Source organism: Tyto alba, unplaced genomic scaffold, assembly GCF_018691265.1.
Source record: "Tyto alba isolate M040663 unplaced genomic scaffold, T.alba_DEE_v4.0 Super-Scaffold_40, whole genome shotgun sequence".
Classification (NCBI taxonomy): domain Eukaryota; kingdom Metazoa; phylum Chordata; class Aves; order Strigiformes; family Tytonidae; genus Tyto; species Tyto alba.
Genome location: NW_024881316.1, coordinates 17,192,623 through 17,210,028, shown reverse-complemented (window position 1 = coordinate 17,210,028; position 17,406 = coordinate 17,192,623). Strand labels below are relative to the sequence as shown.

Here is a 17,406-nt window from a genome sequence, read left to right as displayed (position 1 = left end):
GGAGCTGCTGAACTGGCCAAACTGACCCCAACACAGCCCTGACCTCGAGGATGAATTCGAGAGAGACCGAAGCAATACATCTCACCTCATAACTATGTCGTGTACAACATGAGCTTCCACTGGAAAAATTCATCAGAATGTGAACTTTGATTTCAGTGGTGTTTTAAGCTGGAATTCTTCTTCCAAATTGTTACTATGCCTTTCCGAAACTTTTTCCCAAGTCTGCTCAGTATTCTAAAGAAACATGCATGTTTCCCATATGAATCAAACAAGGTTTATAGCTTTTCACAAGTTTTATTAACATGTGGTACTAAGCGCCTGCCATAATGAAGGAAATTCAAGTCAGTGGGAATATTAAAAAAAAAAAAAAGTGATATATTAGGAGCAGTATCTCTTCTTAAAGCTGGATTAAATTTATAAGAATTTTCCAACATCTGTCTGAAGATTTTTGTATCCACATGTGAGCAACGTGGAATACTGTAATCGCACCACACTGTTCTCAAAACTGTTCTGCAAAGATATACTGTGCTAAGGAAGCCCTTTTATTAATGAAACTGTACTTGGCGAAGGACCCGGGAACCATATCAGTGAGAGAACCATTCAGAAACATATTTATTTTAAACTTTCAAGTTGGAGTCTTCTGTTTCACTGGGGTTACATGATTGTAGCTCTTGTGACCTTAGTAGAATTATTCCTGATTTATACTGGCATAACTGAGTACAGTCAAACCTTAGAGAGTCACTGGAAATACCAGTAGCATAAAAAGCACTGGTTTTAGCATGGCACTTAGAAATGAGCTGGGAGATTTCAGCACTGGGAGAAGTAACTGAAGAGGCTGATCAGACATGACACCTGGAAAGTTAGTGTTAGCACCTTCAGAGAGGGTGTTTTAGGTAGTGTATATACCTATCAGATTAACTACATGGTTTATTTTAGCTAATCACATTTCTGGGCAGGGATCCAAATGTTAGTTAGGCAGGACAGGTGGAGAGACATATATATTTTATCAATAAGATAAGCCGAGTCAGTTGCAAAGATCATGAAAGTGTGTGAGAAAAAAAGCACTCCTGTCATCATTGTAGGCACAACTTACAATGATAGCATATAATGGGAAATTTCAAAGTTTTGTATGAAAATTTCACTTTTACAATGTAAAACCTATTTTAAGGTTGCACTTGATTGTTTCATGTGTACTTAAACATAATAACTTGGCTATAAACCAACCTTCTTTCTGTATTGAGTTGATCTGTCAAAGATAAAATCTCCCGCTCTTCAAAGCTACAGGAGGTGCTCCTCATGAATGTACCAGTTCAGCAACACTCAAAAAAGAAAATATATTCTTGAGTTCATTCTAATGAACTAGCCAGAGTCATCAAAATAAATTATTATGGACAAATATTAAATCTTAAATATTAAAGACAACATGCAGCAATGCCAGTTCCTAAAGATGCAGCCTAGTACAATGCTGTTTATGCCAAGATAGCATTCCTATTAGATTTAAAAGGTACCATGAAATTTCCAGGCACTTCTGACTGACAAAGAATATTTTTCATCTTTAATTTACAGTCTTTCTGAAAAAGCAACTTGCAAAAAATGACCTGCAATCATTTGTGTCTGACTGCACTTCAAATCTGCTTATAATAGAAGCCCCTGAAATGGTTTACTTGCAACACTTCTGGATGAGTAAGCCTATGTTTTAAGTAGCAGCATGAATGTAGGCAGGGACATAGGACTGGGAAGAAATCTCCTTTGTTACTGAGGGTTACTGAATCCCATCCTTTTTTCTCTGTTCCATGTCACTCTCATTTTACACTCTCTTCCTCATGAAGCAGAGATAATTAGATGTTGAAATACACTGACCTTGGGTGAAATTCTTCACCTAGGCACTTGGACTTTATGCAGTTGAAGAATGATAGTTTGGGAGGAAAAAACACCTACCCTCGGGAGTTTCCCTTTACTGCACGTGCCTTTGAGACTTATATGATGTGCAGGCACCCACTGACCCTGCCCTCCTTGCTCCTCCATTCCCATTCCAGTGCATTTTAAGTTTGTAATCCTTCTTGGTCAGTCCCTGTTTTCTTTGTGTATTGAGGCACACTGGGCACATCAGAGATTTCTAGCTGATTCTCAAATGGTAACTCTGCAGAGGCGGTGGTAGGAATTGGAAAAGGATCCATTTTTTTCAGGCAAATAAATACAATAATTTGTCTTAAGCTTCTATTGCAAAGGACAGCAGCACTATCTACATGACTCTGAGGTTTAAGGTGGCAATTGAACCATGATGGATGTCATTCTTCATTTCCGGTAAAAAGGTACTTAATTTATTTTCACCTGTAATAAAGCGTTGGATCATTCCACAGCCTCTTCATTAAATGAAATGGAACCTCTCCTTTTTCTTCAATGTCAAGTTGATCCATACTGGTAAAAAAATAACAATTTAATATAACTTCAGCATCTTTTGATTCTGCCATTACATCTGTTAACTCACCACTTTCTGTTAAGACACAGAATGTGATGAAAAACGATGAGACGTCAGGAATAGACATACTGGTAATTAACTATTTATTTGTTTGAAAAATAACAGGGCTTTCTTCCTTTCTAACTTTTATTATTTACACCGGGAACTACCCAGGCCTTTTATGACAGAAGCATAGACACACACAAGTGCATCATACAGTTCGTAAACTGATGAAGCTCTGTCTTATTTGATTTATGGTCCTTATTTTTCCAGAACCACTGTGTAGGCGGTTAGAAAACACTAAGGAAGAGATTTTTAAATGCTGCTTGTTTAGTCTGATTTTGTATTTTGCAGCTGACACTAGCCTTGGAACAGATGATGTTTATGATGATAAAGGGTGCCAGTGTGATGTGTCAGTAGAAGATCTCACCCCTGCTCTTAAAACTGTTATCAGAGCAATCAGGTAAGTAAAAAATACTGAATGAATAAATATTTGAGATTTTTTTAATTGAGAAACTAATTAACTGCATGTCAATTAATAAAATTGTAGTTAGCTGAACTTACTACATGGCTATATTTGTTACATAACTAATGCTAATATAGTTTATTTATGCTTCCTTTTCATCAGCATTTTAAGTAAAAGTTAAAATACTTTATCTGTTCTGTTATCAGCTTTTCAGTGTCTAAAAATGTTACATGATTTGACTCAGAAATGATGTAGTTTTACTGAATGTGTATCACCTTGCCTGGAAAAGTTATTTCCTTTAAAAGTTTAGGGTTTTATTGCATTCCTATATTCCTGAAACTGTCATATGGCTTTTAATGCAACTTCCTTCTGGTAACAGCAGAATAATTACATTCATTCAACTGTGCAAAGCCTTGCCTGCCACTATCCTTTGAACTAAATATAACCCAAATAATTTAAAACTAATACTTGTCTCCTTTTCCAAGAAACTAGCAAACTGCATTGAAACTTATAAAATTACCTGTATTGAAAGCTTAAACTTAACATTCACTCTCCTGAGACTGCCAAGGCTCTTCATTTTCCTGAATATTTTGAAGTGCAAATCCTGACAGGCAAAATCCCCACCATAAAGAGTACATGAGCAAGCAAAAAGAGCTCAGGCGTTCCCTCTCTGCTGACAGCAAACCCGAGGTTATTGCTGGGGGCCACCCCACTGGCTCTGCATCACAGTCACATCAGTGACCAGCACTCTTCTTGCAGGCAGGCAGGCAGCAGCCACAGGGAATTTCTGCAAAACCCTATGGAAAGATGATATTTTCCTGCAGGGAGACTCTCACCTGAGTTTTCTCAGCACTATGAGAAGAAAGAACTCAAGCTCTTTATCAAATAATTTCATACAGTGATAACCTATGGGCTGCTTGTATTTCCTTACCCTTTTTCCACTGATTGCCAATGAAGACAGGTAGTGAGTAGGGGCTGTTCCTAATACTTTTCTACTAGCACAGGCAGCTTGACAGATCACTTGCAGACATCTGTTCCAACCATTTTTCCAACCTGCCTGGAAATGACCTCACAGGACGTGTCAGATACCAGGTCCGTGTCCATAGCCACTGCAACTGGCAACTCAAATGTCACCGCTGAGAACCATCTCTTGCCAGCAATGTTTCAGCAGGTGACAGAAATCCTTCTACACAGTGGACACCCACCTACAAGGCAAGCCTGTTCCTTCAAATGGAAAATGCTCAAAGTAGGAATAATCAGCATAGCCTGTTGGCTCTGGTGCCAAAGATCCTTGTCTGTGATGTTGCATTTTAAACAGACTGGTGGATTCTTGGCTCCAAGTGCACCTTGCCACTGTACTGGCAAGTGATACCAACAGTCATCTTATTCTTAATACTGTCCAAATTCCTTAAGATCAACTTGACATTTGAATACTAAATTCATGGAGCTTTTGTTTTCAGAGGCACTACTGGATTGTTCAAACACTTGCATCTGTGCTTGGCTCTCTTGGAAATTATCAGCTCAAATGGAAAGTAACCAGATGTGAAGGACATAGTTGACAAACTTTCTCCACAGTACCATCCACAAAAAATTTCTAATGAGAGGAGCAAAGATGCAATAGCTTGATCATTTCAAAAATACACTATTTAACTGATAAGAGACAACTTTTTAAATTATCTCCAACTTCTTCCCTGCACATTTAGCTTACCCAAACTCAATTCCTTTCACCACTGAGTTTGAGAATAAGAATTTTGCATCTCCGCTTGGACTCAGTTAGCCACAACTCTCTCCCATCTCTCCCTGAAAATGTCAGTGTTCCACTAGATTAAAAGCAGCACATGCATCTTGCTTCAGAAACACACCTTTGTTTGAGAACTGTAAAGCAGTAATATTCCATGATCTTCAGACTTCTGTTAAATGCTATACCTTAATCTCTCAAAATCAAGAGACTGATAATTCAGTTCATCAGGTAGCTGATACTCCTCTTTCTGATTATTCAGAGTATCTGTTACCTGACTACAATGGGATCTATGCAAACATCTGAAGAAGGATCTGAGACGCTATATAGTAACTGTAGAATTTCAAGATGATAACATCTGCCTATATGGAAACTTTGTGCCTCATTTTGAAGTTTGTTTTTAGCCACGGCTTTGAATTGCAAAGGCGAAGGGGGAGGGTAAAGGCTGTTTTTCCTTTCATGCTGGTATACAGGAGAAGAAGAAAACAGAAGGCACTTGCATAGCTTCATGAGACACTATGGAAAAGACCCCAAATATAAGCACACACAGTTGAATCCATTCTGGATAAATCACCTTGAAAAATTGCACTAAGGGAGAGTAATTATTTTTTCCTGCTTAGAGCTGGGTACAAATTGTTTTACAATTATACAAATGGTCCTTTTGTTCAGGGGGAAAAAATGAAATTAGCAGAATTAATTCATGCCTGTAGGTTTACAGTGGTAGAGCCTCTCTCAGTTTTGTCATCAGAAAGAACTGGCTTTTTTTTTCTGTGAAAGGAGCCTAGAATATACTGATTAGTCTCCGGTTGGACAGCCTTGAAACTGCAAAAGACAAAAAATGGTTTATTTATAATCTTTCCTTTTGGTAATTTCAAAGTGTACTGCTTCAGTTTTGACCTTGCTTACTTACATTTTTTCCAGGACTACTTTATTCTTAAAAACAACTTTTTGATTTTAAGCAAACAACCCCCCAAACTTTCATTTTGAAATGGTCAAAACAGGAGATGAAGAAAACAGCCCTTTCCTGAAAAAGTTCTTAACGTATTGGCCCTTTCCAAAGATAGGACTCGCAACCAGTCATATTGAACACCCACTGGGCAGACCTGTCTGGTAACATGTCAAAGCTGTCAGCCTCTTCTCGAAGCCCCCCAAGCTGAGTCTTCCACAGCCCATCTCTTGTGCTGCCCCCTCCACTCCCCCTTTACTACAAACTCCCTGTCAGGAAATATCAACTGAGGCAGTAGGGAAAGTAAGGAAAAGCTGCTCGATGCATTTGCGTGATGTTAGGTGAGCAGGGAACAGATGGGTAGTGTGGTGAAACACGGTGTGCTCCGCAGCATGCCTTGGGCCAGGCCAGGATCAGTCCTGCTCCTCCACAGCCTCTGGCTGGGATCAGAGCAGTGCAGAAAGCAGTTCTGGCTAGCACGGTACACCGAGCTTTTGTGCCAGCAGGTTTTGTAGCACTACTCAACTGGCCCTAGTCTTGTCGTGAACAAAAAGCCATTAATATCCTGCAGAGTTCCTGAAGACTAACAAAAACCATTGCATTTTCCAGCTCTGTTTGTTCACAATGATGAATGCATATAAAAGAGACTAAAAAGAAGATGAGGACACCTTGTTTCCATATATTGCAGTATCTCTGATTATTTTTCATAGCAAGAGACACTAAATTCTGTAATACTCTCCACAATGGAAATGATGGAATTATTTTACTATTTACAGAATATAAAATTAGATTTGAGAAGCATAAATAAATGTGTAATAGGAAATAACTGCAATGGCAGGAAGATGAACTTGCTGACCTAAGATGTCTTTTTTCTCTTAAACTCTAGTGATTGCATAGATATGTTTTCATTTGTTGTTAATAAGAAATAATAACAATAATACTAAATGTATCTAAACATAATGAAATTGAGAATTCTTGAGCTGATAAGCTGTATAGTTGAATAGTCATACATATTTAATAGCCAAAGAAGGAAAATATAATTTACTAGTTATGTTCAGTCTTTGAAATGTTTCTGCTACAACTATAAGACGTATTTTTTGTAGCCATTATGAATTTGTTCAGTAGTGGTCTTTCAGAATCCTCTATTTCTTTTAAATCCCAACACATTGTATATTTTCTGCCCAGATGGTCTTTAGAGTCTAGGAAAGGCTCTTAGATGTGTCTTTGGCTACAACAGCACTGTGCTTGGGGGAAAACAATGTCTCTGGCTCCTAGGGGATGAGTTATCCAGGTCATGACCCGAGAGAGGAGGCAATTTTGGCCCACTCACCCCACACATAGTGGAACTATCTCTCAACCACCTTTGTCTGTTGGCCTCTCTATATCAGATTCTGATCTATTCTGCATGTTGCATCTTACCAGCAAGAAGTGTTTTTTGTCAAGGTAAGGGTAGAGAGACGGAGGAACCATCATGACTAGATCTGTGTGCAGCTACTTTCCTGATGTAGTAAGTGAGCAAACAACCTCATCTAGCTGTGGGTAAATCATCCTGCCTGTCTTTTAATATTCAAGGCAGTAACCATCTATGAGTTTACTTGAATCCCAGTAGAATGAAGCTCTACTTCTTCCTGAGGTAGTGACAAGACACGGGCTTAAAAAAATAACACAAGTACGACAGGGCTGCACAGAGGACTAGAGATGTTCTGACTCGGTGCTGGTCTCAGTAAAGTGCACTAATGACAAGCAGAATAGCTTTTAATACTGGAAGGGGCAACATGAATGGAAATGGAAATGCAATGCCAGAAAAGATATGCAACCTGCAGGTTCAGAAAACACTGTAATTCTAGATCAGTGCTGATCCTGCGTTTGACAACCATTAAATGAAATGGAAGCCGCTTTTGGCTGCTAGAGGTCAATAAGACAAAAGTTGGTGTTGGACCTGTAACTTTCTACAAATTACCAGGGCATGTAAAGATTAGTGGGACCTGCGGTTTAGGTGTTAACTACAAAGCACTTTCATATGTTGGTCCAATTCAACACAGAAGACTTTTTTTCTGCTCTCCTCTGGATGCATCATTGAAAACAGGCTACTTGTTATGGCTAATTCTCACCAGAAAATTGTCACACTTGTGATTTGGGTAGGTTTACAACTGTGTATTGTCTCTCACATTAGATCTGAGTTATAAAACACCACCTTGCTACATTGCACACAGCGATTTAAAAATACAAATAATGTTTTAAAAAGTCGTGGGGACTATACAGTTTTGTTGTTTTGGGTTAATTCTTACTTTCAATTGCTGCTGGTTGGTCAGTACTATCAGTTCAGTATTGCCTGCGGGCACTCAGTCTAGTTTCTGATGAGTCTTGCTTGCCCCCGTGTGGTACAACTAGGAAAGACAGACGGAGCTGCAGTTTGCCCAGTTCCACCTGTTTGCGTTAAGAGCTGGTGCTTCAAATATTTGGGCTATGAGTAACTTTGTGCTCCTTTTCCCTTTATTGTACTGGTAGGTTACCTACCTGTGCCCGCATAACTGAATCCTTCGTCTTCATCAGACAGCAGCACACCAGAATAGGCAACTTTTTATTCTAGGAGCACAAATGAAGGAAGCTCAAAGGCTTTTTTGTTCACTATTTTTGGATACGCTCTATATAGTTGTAATAATCTTTCAGGATCGATGCTCAAGACTATCAAGCTCAATTATGTAGTTATTTCAGATATAGAAAGCCAACCGAGTTTTTAAAATTGACAGTAAGTAAGTATGGAGAATCAACTAAATTTGATAACAGAACAGCAGTTGCTAGGATCCATCACTGAAAGAATTCAGGTTTTCTGTTTCTTAATTAACTTGCAGGCATTTAAAATGCCAGTCTTTTATAACCCTAACGTTTTCTGCACATGCAGTTGATATATTTGAAGCAAAAAGAAGTGAGCAATATGGGTTTGGAACAAACCCTGCTGAAGTTAATTAAGATGGCATCACATGAGCTAATACCTAAACCAGAAATAGTACAGTTACACCTCACTGATATAGCTGTGACGCTTTCAATCCTGTGTTTGACTTCTGAAACGTATGAACAAACTGCCTTGATAACGAAAAACCTGTTATAAAGCTGCAAAGCAGTAATGAAAACTTTTGTGCACATTGATTAAGAAGCTTCTATGACTGTTAATAAAAATCAGTCTTCTGTCTCTTCTCTTGTAAGATCATCCAGCTGTGGCAAATTCAGACATCTTCAATTATGCTATTAATCCTCTGGCTCTGCTGTTCTAATAGAGTTTCATATTTTTACTTTATCAAAAGCATGAAGTAATAAATTGTGACCACCAAAACAGAGAGAATAATAACAAAAGAATGATAGTTTCTTGTATGTCAGCCACATCATTTACTCTTTGCAATCTGAATAAGAACTAGATTCCAGGAGATTGTCTGTGCTGTCAGACTATTATGAACTGGACATCTTGGCACCATTTGACAGCTAAAAGAAAAAAAAAAAAAAAACTCTACATCCAGCTTCAGATGCCTTCAGATTACAAAAGATGCGGAAAGCCATTAGTCAGTAGAACTGGCTGACAATGGAAAAGAGGAAAGTGCATCATCTGACATATTTGAAACTTCCTGGAGATCTAATTTTTAACTGGAAGTTACCAGAATGGGAAATATCAACAACCTAAGCACTGTGGGAAAAGGCTCATATTGTTTGGCAGAACATTTATGTATGATACAGAAATCAGTAGAGGATCACTATATTCTATTAATCTGACTCAACATAACTATTATCATAATGTCTGTCCTAACTATACAAAGTATGGTTTTCCTAAACTCTATTAAAACACTACTAATCTACTTTTATCACAGAATGAGAGCCATTTTATTATAATTCATTATCTTACAGCTGCTAAATACGTATCATAGTAAACACAGAGGGAATATATTAGCATGAAATATTGGCATATGGAATAGGATACCAATTTACTGTCTCTGCTTTTTTAATTGCAATAGATAGCAAATATCAGCAGTTTGGCCCTAATGGAGATTCATAAGCTCTGTAACACAGACCAGAATGGCCAACACACCTGACCCCTCGGCTTCTCTCCCAGATCTTGCACAGTTCTCTCTTCTGCAGTCCTCATGTAAACCAAGGAGAACTGCAGGTTTTACCAGCTAACCTGGAAAACTGGTTTACTGACATTTACTTTCCAAATTTGTCATTTCTATTATTTAAAATTTGTAATTTAATATCAAGCTTTTCATTCTAAGAAGAGCTACACAGTGGACAGCACATATTCACATAAGCATCACAGAAACTTGTGGAAGTCTCACATAAACATATGCCATTCATCAGTTTTGGACATCTACTGTTATCTGATACTTACTATTCTGCAGTAAAATTCAAGGAAAAAAAATCACCAATGCTAATTAAACAATAATTCCCATAGATTTCAGTATGGAACAAATATGGAAACTTCTCTTTAGCCTGCAAAGTTTGATCTTAAGTCAGCAAAATAAATTAAAAAAAAAAAAAAAAAAAAAAACCAAAACCAAAACTAACTTAGGCCTGAATGTTAATTAAAAGTAAAAAATTGATGACAAATTAATTGGGTGCATAAATTCACATTTTTTTACAAAATATAAAGCAAAGAAAATAAGCACCAGAAATATGCTATTATTTCTGTTTGTGTAATTGATTTGTTAGAGAAATTTTTCCTCTATCAAGGACAGAAGTAGCTTAAGCACATATGTAGTTTACAGGGTATCCCCCTCAAGTCAGTGGGACTAATCCCAGGTTTAAGTTAAGCACGTACCTCAGTACCTTTCGTGTCAGGCACCTAGCATAAAGAAGCCAAATAGGTGTATACTGACAAACTAAACAAGCTCTGCACTCTAAAATAGCATTACCTGATCTCTCTTGAATTACAATTCAAAGGGATAACTGCAACGCATTTGTACTTATAAAAACAATTGTGTAAAAGGAAAAGTTCACTTGCACAAGCTATATTGAAGATACCTTCCATTTAGAAATTAGCTGTCAAATTTTGTCAGTGGAATATATTGTATTGTTTCCCAACTGTTGAAGATTAATCTGTGAAATGCTTTTTCCCCACAGAATTATGAAATTTCATGTTGCAAAGAGAAAGTTTAAGGAAACACTTCGTCCATATGATGTCAAAGATGTCATTGAACAGTATTCAGCAGGTCATCTAGACATGTTATGCAGGATTAAGAGTCTTCAGTCACGGTAAGGAAAGAATAATTTCTGCTCTGCACAATCATCTTATGTTATGTCATTCACTGTATAAAGAATATTGGTAACATTTAACATTTCTGTGTTATATTTGGGTACAAATTGCCATCCATGCTCCAGCCCAGCCTCCTTCTGTGACTAGAGCTGAACCAGAAATTACATTGTGGGTAAAAACAAACAAAAAAAAACATATATCTAAAACATCCCCAGAAATTGGAAGCCTGAACAATAGAAAAGGTAATCCTTTATCTGTAAAGTTCATTCATAAACAAGGAATTTAGTTCAGGAGGTTGCCAAAAGAATGAAATCAACATTGAGAACTGCCTTTCTCCCATCCCAGACTTTCTCTTTTCACATAAAAGAAATTGGGAACTACTGGTAATGTAGTATGTATGTAGTTTTTATGTTCTAGCTTCCCAGCAATAATAATAAAAAAAAAAACAAACAAACAAAATCAACCCCCCCAAACCCCCAACATTGCATCATGTGTATCGTTACCAGCATCAGAGCTGAGATTCCTGCTTCACACTGACAACTCTCGCAGGACTCGATACTGCTGTTGGGACAGGACAGCTGAGGGTGGCAGTGGTATGTCTGTTCCTCCATAACATCAAGCTGCTGGAGAGGCCATCTCCTCCCTCCCCCTCTCAGCAAGTCTAGCCCTGGCTGTCCCAGATAATGGCTAAGTTGTAGCCCCCAGTTAGTGCCAACAGAAAAGAAAAGCAGTCTCAAATGCTCAAAAATCAGTCTTTTTTTTTTCTTTTTTTCTTCTTCTCGATTAATAAAATTTTGTCTTCTTTCTCAAGTGATTTTCTGAAGTACTGGGATTTTAGTTTTTAGCGTACAGATATAGCGAACACTTCCATATCATCACCATTTTCAGGAATCACAGCAGCTTTTGGTTTCTCTTACAGCGTGGACCAAATTCTTGGGAAAGGACAAATCACTGCAGATAAAAGAGGCAGAGAGAAGAATCCTGCAGAGAATGAGACAACTGATGACCTCAGTATGTTAGGGCGTGTAGTGAAGGTGGAGAAACAGGTAGAGTAATTATCTGTGTCGCTTTGTCTTGCTCTCTTGCTTATGCCTTTTTTGTGTTTTATTGCCAGTTTCAAAGGCTGAACAGGTAAAATACTTTTTTTCTAATATTTGCTTCATTCACATGTTGAAATAAAGTTGATAGGAATTGTATTACCTTTACTGTCTTCCATGTACAGAAAAGTAAGTAAGGAAAAATCACAGGTTACTAAATTGTTTCCACTTTATCAGCTTGCTCATGAAAAATTTACATGGCTTTTGACATTATTTTTCAAGGGTCAATAGCGTATACCAATCTCCTTCCATTTTTCCCTTCAGCAGCCACATTCTCCCTTTGCTTGGGTTCCAAATATTTTAAATTAGTATTTGGCATTAACGATAACCTTCTCCTCTCCTCCTGTAGGTACAATCCATTGAGTCAAAACTGGACTGTCTATTAGATATTTATCAACAAGTTTTGCGAAAAGGATCTGCTTCTGCGCTCCCTTTGGCTTCATTTCAAATGCCAGCTTTTGAGTGTGAGCAGACTTCTGATTATCAGAGTCCATCAGACAGCAAAGATTTGCCTAACTCTGCACAAATTAGTGGATGTGTATCCAGATCTGCTAGTGCCAATCTGCCTCGTGGCCTACAGCTTATACTGACACCAAATGAATTTAGCAGTCAGGCTTACTATGCTTTTAGTCCAGCTATGCATAGTCAAGCAACGCAAGTGCCAAACGATGGACCTGCAACAGTTAATAATACATCAAACCAAATAAACCAGGCAACTAAGCCAGCAACTCCAACGACATTACAAATACCACCTTTCTCATCAATGAAGCATATCAATAGGCCTGAGCCTGTTCATATTATTCCTGTGACCACACAGGAAAATATTTCTGATGTCACCGCTTGCCTTGTTGCATCAAAGGATAATGGACAAGTTGCACAGTCCAGTGCAACGAAGGATCTCACATGGAGAAAAAGTCTGGATACAGAAGGGGAACCTTTGCTCTCAGTTAAACCTGTGGTGCAAATGGATTTAGGAAAATCTTTATCTGTACAAAACCTTATACAGTCAACAGAAGAACTGAATGTACAGGTTGCTGGCAGTGACTCCAGTGGTTCCAGAGGTAGCCAAGACGTATACTCCAAATGGAGGGAGTCAAAATTATTTATAACTGATGAAGAGTTGGAGACAGAGGCAGGAACAGAGACTACTGAAGCCATCTCGCGCCCATTAGTGGAAACAACTCTCTCTGCTGACTCTCTAAGGACTGGAATATCAAGATCATCTCAAAGCATCTGCAAGCCAGGGGACGGTACAGAAGCACTCAATCTGCTCCACGTCAAACTTAAATAACAGCTTGTGGGCTTTCTTCATTGACTGGGTCATTCCTCTAGTCATACATATCATAGCATGAACTGTTTTGAAAGCCTTTTTAATAAGATTAAATCACAAAAATCAGGATGAATCTGCAAAGCAGTTGAATGAGCCCATATCTCCTAGTTGCATGAAAATGCATGTTTAAGTGATGGCTGACATTCAAATTTACACCTACAGTACGGCAGCCTTTCATGTAGTACCGTAGGTTTAAATAATGAGTTGCCTACAAAGCCAATGCTGCAGGATGTATCAAAAAGCAAAAATTTGAGCATTTAGACCTAGTGCCGTTTCTACAGGGCAGAAGTAAAAATTGTGAGGTTTAAAGCACTTTGCTTCTGAACTAATTAAATATATATATATAATGTCCTGATTTAGATGATAGTTTATGTTTACAACAAAAAAAATTATCTACAGCTGCTAGCAAGGTACCAAGGAAACCAGTAATATGGGATTAGAAATGGCTGCCAGTTGCAAGATACACACATTAGCTCATCAGTAATCAGTTATTTTTAACTCTGAAAAACAGTACATTAATATCCATCCGATTTTTGGTGATTTAGTGTTGTGGCAAAAGTACCTGACACACCACTATCACATTGTTCTTTATAAGAAGAACATTATTTTGCTATGAAAAGTTTGTATTTTAAGGATTGGGGCTGGCCTCAGAAGTGGATAACCTGGGTGACTGCACTAAAAATTCAAGGGGATATCTTCTTCCAGTCTCATTGAGGAGCTATCTTGTGAATCAGAAACATTTTGGCAGCAGTAGGCAAGGGAAGGAAGCAGGCGCTGCCTTTGTTGTAGAAGCAATATTTCCCTCTGTGGAAATTTTGACGATTTTCCTTGCAGTCCCAACCTGATACCATGACAGGACTACATAAGGCTAGGAAAAAAGGGAAAATGAGGAACTGAAGTACAGAGTGAAACTAAAGAGGACAGAACAGGGAAGAGAGAAAGACAACACAGTCAATGAAAAAAAAAAAAAAAAAAGAAAATCAGTGTAGATGGGCAGGAAGGGAAATGATCCCAGAAAATAAAAGAATGAAAGTAAAGAAGCAAAAAGATATATTTTTTTTTAAAATCCAGCCTGTCAGTCACAGATATTGAGTGCTATTTCCAAAATAAAAGCCATGTAGGCAATCAGAAATGGAAATAGAATTAGGGAAGACCACCTTAACAGAAAAAAAAAAAAAAAAAAGAAAAAAAAAAAAAGAAAAAAAAGTGAAGGCAAGGGATTTTTGTTTGCTTTTGCTTGCTTGCTTTTTAAGTAAAAGGGGAGGAGGAGAGAGGGGAAAGTGGTCACACTCTTACAGTCTTATAGCTCAGCATTGTGTCCCAACTGAAGTAATTTCTTGTGAACTCTCCAAGAAAGGACCTTCAGACTCCTTCCTGCTAATACCAGAGTTTTCAAATTCAAAGCCTACATCATTCCGAGCATTCCTGCTTGATACATCCTCTTTTTTTCTCATCCTAACCTACACTCCACTTCTGCTGAGACACAGGAGCAGTGTTAGTGCCCCCAGCACGGCTTTGCCGCTGGCAGATCCCTTGCAGAGCCTAAGCAGGCCTTCGCTCTTCCCAGCTGAACGAGGTTTCTGTGTGTTGCCCCCCCCCCCCAGATTTATACCCCACCTGCACCACAGGCCTATAGACAACCCGACTCGGGCTCAGCCTCCCTCCAGCAGCAGGAACACCGAATGTACGGGGGTGCCAGTGCCAGCTCACTCAGGGCAGTGTTTTCTCAAGGCCCAGACCTGGGAACTTACTATGTGCATCAAAAACGTCACTCCAGTCTTAACCGTGGCTAAATGCTGTAGATTGTATTGTGAAGGACTTGTTCTGTTTACTATGAAACCATTGTAATTTCTGCTTCCATATTTCCTTTACAGAAGTATTCCTGGATGTTACATGACAACCTTATTATGTGAAAGTACATGCAAACTGTAGAGTGTATATATTGTGTCGTTATATGGGGTCCACGGATGGTACACTGTGTTCCATGGCTTTTGCCGGAGCAAACTTCAGCTGTTAAATCCTGAAAGACACCTTGAAGCACAATTTCCTCACCACTGATTTGCCATATAATTTACCACATTCAGCCTTTCCTGCTTTTATGTGCAGTCTGATCATACTAAAGCCTGATTGCAACGGTAGTTTTGTGAGGATAAATAGGGTTTTTTCCACATCTCAGTTCATTTAACTATTAACTTATTTCAATGTCTGCAGTTTACCCAGATGGATCTGTAAGTTTCAAGTACTATCCAAAACTGAAAAACTAACAAGGCGTTTTTAAGCTTTTCTTTCTTTTTTCCTGACTGTTTATGGTGCCTTGCTTACCTTTCATATAAAGCCTCCTGCTGGCCTAAGCATAAACCTGCACTTAGGTTCAGTTAAGGAGCAAGAGACGGGGCACATGGCAACCGTGTCAGTAATGAAACTCCCTTCCCCTCCTTGATGAGATTGAAAAATCAAGGCATCATGAATTGGACACCACTCTTCCACCTTCATCTGCATGAGCAGATGGCTGCACCCCCACTGAGCCTGGAAGGCGTCAGTGGGAGAACTGAGCATTGGCCCTGCCTGTTCCGATTCCACACAGAAACAGGGCCTTGGGTTTTGCTGATAATTTATCTCACGGAAACTTGGTATTTTTGCCTTAAATGACATGCTTGAGTCCTTCTAATTTTAAGTTAATTTATTTAATACAATTTTGTGCACAAAAGAATGAGTTCTATAAATTATGTATGAAAATGTTAATGTCTTTACAAAGTACTAATAAATCCAGAAGATAGTATCTTTTCAAATTATGGTTTAAAATCCTAATTTTTTTTCTTTTATGCTCACCATTATTATTTTTGTAGCTGCAAGTCTTATCATATAGGAATTTTTTAACATAATATTGATAGAAAATAGAAAGAGTAGTGAATATATGAAATTCTGGAGAGGAAGAATTGTTTGTTTGGATTTTTATAAGCTTTGCTCATATTTCCTCATGAGGAGTTTCCTGTTTCTATGCTCTCTCTTTAAAAGACAGTGTCATGACTGACAGTCATTCATTGGTTTCACAAAAGGAGGACCTGTCTGGCTTTTCAAGTCTTGTCCTGAGCTGCTTGTTAAAGTCCAGCTCATGACAGCTAATAAGAATTTTCCATGAGCAGGGACAAAGGACAATTCTTTTTCTGTTTTACAATCCACCTAAGGATTGTTGAAGAGAGAATCTGAACTTATGTAAGAGCTTCAGGAATTAAGCCTTATCCAAATAACTGTTTTCTGATCAGCATGTTTCTTGTATCTGATTGAAGAGAGAACTGAAAAGAATAGTTTTGATGATTCTTATTTGTTTAAAAATTTGTATTTGCTCCTGGCTTATATAATCTATACTTTTTATTTAAATATGAATATGATGTTTTAGCCTAGGGTTCAAGATTGTGAAGATCATACACTTTTATTCACAGTGCCCACGGTTGTTCCATATGTTTTTGAGATAATCCTACTTAGAGTGACTGCTCTCATTATAGTATGGTGATGAGTAATTCACCTGCTCTTCTGTGATAAGTCAAATCATACTGAATTGCTGATGTATAGTAGAACATCTGATATACAGTAGTATTTCTGGATTGGGACCTGCAATCCTCACTCAAGCAAAAATTCTATGGAATTCATTCATTCTATGGAATTCAAGAATTTTTCTTGAATTCAAGAATTTTTCTTGAATTGGGAGCTCAGATTCAAATCCTTATTTTGTTGGGCATCTGTTTAAAGTGAAAATGGTAATATTCCAGTTATTTCCTGAGGAAACTAATACTTAGATGAATTTACCCATGTCACATTGACTATGTAAAAAAATAACGCACAAAGTACTGATGTAAAAAGGGAAGAAGAGAAGGGACATTTTTTAAAAGCACAGAGAAAAGGAGAATAATCAGAAAAGAGGAGTAAGCAGGAAAAGAAAATATAACAGCAAAGGAACGAAAAAAGGGTTTAAACACCTGAGGCTAAATTCATCCTTGGATGGCTTCACTGACTTCAATGAATTCACTGCCCAACTGGGTGAAGTTCAGCCTCCACTGGGATAATCAGGCTCAGTTCCACTGACCTTAAGGGAACTGAACCCACCTATACCAGGAATGAACTTACCTCTCTGGGC

General features: G+C 38.1%; 1 protein-coding gene across 2 annotated transcripts in view; it reads left to right on the top strand.

Annotated features, from left to right (window-relative positions):
* Nucleotides 1-14,442, top strand: part of KCNQ5 (potassium voltage-gated channel subfamily Q member 5) — a 286,586-nt gene extending 272,144 nt beyond the window's left edge. Inside the window, exons 11-14 of one of the 2 annotated variants that reach the window (XM_042803307.1) lie at nt 2,813-2,921; nt 10,715-10,846; nt 11,767-11,893; nt 12,294-14,442. In XM_042803307.1, the coding sequence (XP_042659241.1) occupies nt 2,813-2,921; nt 10,715-10,846; nt 11,767-11,893; nt 12,294-13,235 (1,310 nt within the window). In that variant the 3' untranslated portion in view covers nt 13,236-14,442. The remainder of the gene's footprint in view (nt 1-2,812; nt 2,922-10,714; nt 10,847-11,766; nt 11,894-12,293) is intronic. The other variant, XM_042803308.1, reaches the window with a different exon arrangement.
* Nucleotides 14,443-17,406: the final 2,964 nt, after the last annotated feature.